The sequence below is a fragment of the Anomaloglossus baeobatrachus genome, chromosome 4, assembly GCF_048569485.1.
Source record: "Anomaloglossus baeobatrachus isolate aAnoBae1 chromosome 4, aAnoBae1.hap1, whole genome shotgun sequence".
In the NCBI taxonomy this organism is placed as follows: Eukaryota; Metazoa; Chordata; class Amphibia; order Anura; family Aromobatidae; genus Anomaloglossus; species Anomaloglossus baeobatrachus.
The window spans coordinates 402588796-402594795 of NC_134356.1; the positions used below are offsets into that span (position 1 = coordinate 402588796).

Here is a 6000-nt window from a genome sequence, read left to right on the forward strand (position 1 = left end):
TTATCAAAAGAGGAGGCTGTTTTATAAAAATGTAATGCTTTATTGATTTCAGAAAATTCACATAAAATGTCCACTAAAAAAGGTGAGTAGGATAATGCAGGACAAATGACAGATCCTATGGTATAGATGTATAATTTATATAGCCACACCACAGTAATTCACAATATATAACCAGAGCTTATGTATACAGTGTGTCCACCCATATCCTGTCCACAGTTGTAGGGCATCATCACTTCAATACGAATCAACACCTGTCGATTCGTATTGAATTGATGATGCCCTACAACTTTGTAATTCACTTTTTTTCTCTATCTCGTTCCGTTTTCGAGATAAAAATGCTAACTCTGTTGTTTTCCACCAGGTGGCGCTATAGGTGGTTTCATTGCGTAGCGCATGGCTACTTTACTATACCTAGACACCCCTTCTATGCCTATAGCTGCCACCGTTCTCAAGTTAATGGTGGTGGACAGGATATGGGTGGACACACTGTATACAACATCCACTGAAAGATAGACAGCCAGACAGCCAGGTGAGACTTGTCTCAATATCAGTGAAGATAAGATGCTAATGTAATAAGCTACTCACAGAACACATATAAGGTGTTAATGGTAGTGTATAAACGTATGCTAAATGTTCCAGTGGAGGTGATATATAACAAACTGGGTGAAATATATGAAGTAATACACTGTCCAGCAAAATATGTTTTATAGAATAAACCTCAAGTAAAAGACTCTCACAGTGATATAACTTTTGAGAAAAGCCTGGACAACCCCTTTAACCCCTTTTCCTTCTCGTATTTCTTTCCTTTCTTTCAAGAGCCATAACTTTTTGATTTTTCCATCGATATAGCCATATGAGGGCTTGGTTTTTGTGGGATGAGTTGTACTTTTGAATTACATTATTCATTCTGCCCCATATTGTACTGAAAAACTGGAAAAAGTTTTTTTATTTACCATGTTCACTATATGGTAAAACTGACCTGATCAGTATGAGTGTGTAGATACCAAACATTTATACCTTTACGTTTATCTAAATAGTGAAAAAAAAATAGAAGTTTGTAAAAAAAAAAAAAAGAATTGCGCTGTTTTCCATGTTCCGAAACCCATAGTGTTCTCATTTTTTGAGATCTGGGGCTCAGTGATGGCTTATTTTTTGAGTCTTGAGCTGTTGTTTTTAATTATAGAATTTGTGTATAGATGTGACATCTTGATCGCCTGTTATTGCATTTTAATGCAATATTTCAGTGACCAATTGCCGTGTACCGATTAGATTAACTGATTTTATATTTTGTCAGATCATGCATTTCTGAAAGTGATGATACCAAATATGAGGTTTTTTTTTATTATTATTGTTTTATTTTCAATGGGGCTAAAGCGGCGTGATTTGAAAAGTTATTTTTAAAACTTTTTTTTACATTTTTTATTCATTTTATTAGTCCCCCTATGGCTACATGCTCCGATCGCTTCTCCTGATCAGAGTGATGCTTCAGCATCGCTCTGATCAGGAGAAATGATGTCTTCCTGTGAATGCCGGTGCTCTGCCGACATTTACAGGAAACACATCATGGCAGCGACAGGGGTCATCATCTGACCCCACGCTGCCATGCCAACCCATTGGCGCCCTGTGATTGTGTCATGGGGCCGCCGATGGTGGTGCGAAATGGCACAATCCCCGCCGAAGCGTGTTAAATCGCACTGTCAGGGTGTTAGCTCCACACATTTGTGGATCGAGCCCGCATTAAAGGGACAGACACGGCCAAGGATGTACAGGTACATTCTTGGTAATGAAAGGGTTAATACACCCATTGATATTTTAAGCATACCCGTCGTTTTAATTTTTATTTAATAATACACATGAAAATAAGTAACTTTGTAATATTCCTTATCAGACAAATCTGCTTCTTTCTCTGCCAGAACTGATCAGTTATTATCAAAGTTCTCAATTCTGAGGTAAAATCTGTATTCAGTGAAGACTTTCCCATTACTGAGATAGGAGAGGGAGGGTGTTACTGATGAGGAGCTAGATGCAGAGGGAGGAACTAGCAAGAGGCGCTAGAGGCAGAGGGAGGGGCTAAAGGCAGAGGGAGGAGCTATAGGCAGAGCTCCACCTCCTCCTCCCTTTTGTATCTACATAGAATCTCATCAGTAACACCCTCCATCTCCTATCTCAGTAATGGGAAAGTCTTCACTGAATATAGATTGTAACTCAGAATTGAGAATTTTAATGGCTGATCAATTCTGGCAGAGAAAGAAGCACAAAAACGATGGTTATGCTTTAAAAATTGATCAATAAAAATCTGATAAAACAAGGATATCCCTTTGTTGCAGGCTCACACAGTGAGCTTGCACCTTTCCCTGCACATGTTGGATGATTTTGATCAATATTATTTGTGTTAATTTATGAAAATATAAAAAATTTGGCAAAAAAATTTAAATTTCACAATTGTCAAACTTTGAATTTTTAAACCGTAACCCCTTCACAACCTATCACGTACTGGTACAGCATAGATCGTGTCCCTGTCTTTGATGCAGGCTCACACCGAACCCTCATCTTTCCTTGCACACGTTGGTTGATCTGATTAGCCAACATGTGCCTCTTACAGCATTGGGCAGATATGAGATTCGCCGGCCACTGTTAACTATTTAAATCTCGCTGTCAATCTCTGACAGTGGGATTTAACACGCACTGGTGGGGAGCGCGCCATTCTCCATTCCCATCAGCGGCCCCATGACATGATTGAAGGGTGCAGATGAGTTGTCATAATACCCAGCGGTCAGCTGATGACCCCTGTCACTGTCATTACAAGTTTACTGTGATTGTTGGCTGAGTGCCGGCATTCATAGGAAGGCAGCATTTGTGCCATACAGAGCAATCTATACAGCACAAAAGATTGGAAGATCACACCTTCAAGTGGGGGGCTAGTAATAACAATAAAAAGAAAAGAAAAATAAGGTTCTTAAAAAATATGAAAAAAATTAAGAAAAAAGTAAAGGTTCAAATAACCCCCTTTTAACTAATTGAAAATAAAACAATAAAATAATACACATATTTGGTAACACCAAGTTTAGAAATGTCTATCTATCAACATATCAAATAATTTAATCTGATCGATAAACAGAGTAAGAAAAAAAAAATCATAACTCCAGAATTAAATTTTTTTGGCCTCTGCAACATTGCAATAAAATGGAACAAGAGGTGATCAAAATATGGCATCAACCCAAAAATGGTATCGGTAAAAATGTTAGGTCAGGGCGCAAAAAATAAGCCATCACTTGGCCCCAGATCACAAAAAATGAGAACGTTACAATTGTCAGAAAACAGCAACAGAAGCGTTTTTTATTTACAAATTTTTTTTTTCACCAATTAAATTAAAAAAACTATACATGTTTGATATCTAAGAACTCGTGCTGACCTGGGGAATCATATTGTCAGGTCAGTTTTACCATATAGGGAGCATGAAAAAAACCCAAAAACAATTGTGTAATTACACTTTGTTTGCAATTTCACCACACTTGAATTTTTCCCATTTCCCAGTACACTCTATGGTAAAACTCATGGTTTCATTCAAAAGTACAAATTGTCTCACAAACATTAAGCCCCATATGGCAATATTGATGGAAAAGTAAAAAAGTTACGGCTCTTGGTAGAAGGGAGTTAAAAAATGAAAACAAGAAACAGAAAATCGAAGGGTGGGGTTAACAGATCCCCATAAGCTTCAATGGATAAGTTTGCCCCAACAAAATGGATGAGACTGAGTCACACAGATAAACACACATATGGTCAAAAACGTATGTGTTTATCGATCAATAATACTCTATAGGTCAGTGTGCTGTCAGATTAGAAAATGGACAGCACATGGACATGTGTGAATGTAACCTTAGCTGCACTTACGCCATGTATGCATCCATGTGCTGTATGTGAATGTAACCTTAGCTGCACTTACAGCACATGGATGTATACATGGCGTGTGTGAATGTAACCTTAGCTGCACTTACAGCACATGGATGTATACATGGCGTGTGTGAATGTAACCTTAGCTGCACTTACAGCACATGGATGTGTACATGGCGTGTGTGAATCTAACCTTAGCTGCACTTACAGCACATGGATGTATACATGGCGTGTGTGAATGTAACCTTAGCTGCACTTACAGCACATGGATGTGTACATGGCGTGTGTGAATGTAACCTTAGCTGCACTTACAGCACATGGATGTATACATGGCGTGTGTGAATATAACCTTAGCTGCACTTACAGCACATGGATGTATACATGGCGTGTGTGAATGTAACCTTAGCTGCACTTACAGCACATGGATGTATACATGACGTGTGTGAATGTAACCTTAGCTGCACTTACAGCACATGGATGTATACATGGCGTGTGTGAATGTAACCTTAGCTGCACTTACAGCACATGGATGTATACATGGCGTGTGTGAATGTAACCTTAGCTGCACTTACAGCACATGGATGTATACATGGCGTGTGTGAATGTAACCTTAGCTGCACTTACAGCACATGGATGTGTACATGGCGTGTGTGAATGTAACCTTAGCTGCACTTACAGCACATGGATGTATACATGGCGTGTGTGAATGTAACCTTAGCTGCACTTACAGCACATGGATGTATACATGGCGTGTGTGAATGTAACCTTAGCTGCACTTACAGCACATGGATGTATACATGGCATGTGTGAATGTAACCTTAGCTGCACTTACAGCACATGGATGTATACATGGCGTGTGTGAATGTAACCTTAGCTGCACTTACAGCACATGGATGTATACATGGCGTGTGTGAATGTAACCTTAGCTGCACTTACAATCATCCACAATCCAGTACTATTTGCCATTCAGGATGTGTAAAAAGTAGGATGAATCCCAGATGTAATTAGCCATCATTGCTTTCCATCTAGCGTTTCTTACATATATGTAAATGTAAATACTTTTATGCTTTTTAAGCATAAAAGTATTTACATCGATTTTTTTGGGCTATAATTTTGTATTGTCATCATTACATATGTAGGGAATACAATACAATCATTATCAACTAAATGAAATGATAAATTGTCAGGGAATAATGCAGAAAAGCCGATCAATCAGATTTATGCTGATAAAACTATAGTACCTATATAATAGCCTATGTAAAATACTCACCGCAGAATCAGGGAACTCCTCAATAAACAGATCAAATCCTCTTATTTCAGCAGTGAAGAATAATAACAAGATATAGAATATACGCTTCATGATTTCTAGTTTGCAGCCAGAGAAATCCTCTGGCCCCTGGTTGGTCTTCAAATGAGGTGGAACCCACTTCACTTTGGAGTTTATAACTTGTCTTTTTGGAAAATCTAAAATAATAAACTTTGTTCTGACCCAAAGCAAATATTTGCCAGGTAGGACAAGTCACAGGTAGGACATGGACTGAGAGGTTGTGCAAACATACAGTTTTCATGTTTTCATCTGTCGATAACCATAGACTCCAGCGAGCATGGAGGTTGTCTTTCTATCTTTGCTCTTACTTTGAAGTCGATTTCTCTTCTTAACCATGAGATTAAAGGTCAAAAATATAAAGAATCAAACCATGAATACACCTGAAGAATAATACCAAATATTGCAATAAAAATGATAATTTCTTGGATTTTATTAAAAAGTAAAAATGTGCATGATTTACCAAATTGTATGAGTCCTATGTAAACTACTTTTACATTATGCACAGATCTTTTATACAGTGCCTTGCAAAATATTTTGATACATTACAACCTGTGTTTAAATATGTTTGTAATCCCATTTGTGTGTGATGCATCGGCACTACATAGTATAATTTGGGCAAGTGAAGTGAGAAAAATATAGGCAAAAATGTAATATTTGGGAAAAATAAATACAAATTGCCATGTGCATATGTATTCACCCCTTTTGCCATGAAACCCCTAAAAAATTCTGGTGCAAGCAATTACGGTACCTTCATAAGTCTCATGCTTAGTGAAAGGAGGTCC

The 6000-nt window shown here is 37.8% G+C and overlaps 1 protein-coding gene across 1 annotated transcript in view; it reads right to left on the reverse strand.

Annotated features, from left to right (window-relative positions):
* Positions 1-5251, reverse strand: part of ITIH2 (inter-alpha-trypsin inhibitor heavy chain 2) — a 63254-nt gene extending 58003 nt beyond the window's left edge. Inside the window, exon 1 of the mRNA XM_075342598.1 lies at positions 5162-5251. Coding sequence (XP_075198713.1) covers positions 5162-5251 — 90 coding nt within the window. The remainder of the gene's footprint in view (positions 1-5161) is intronic.
* Between the last annotated feature and the right edge of the window lie 749 nt (positions 5252-6000).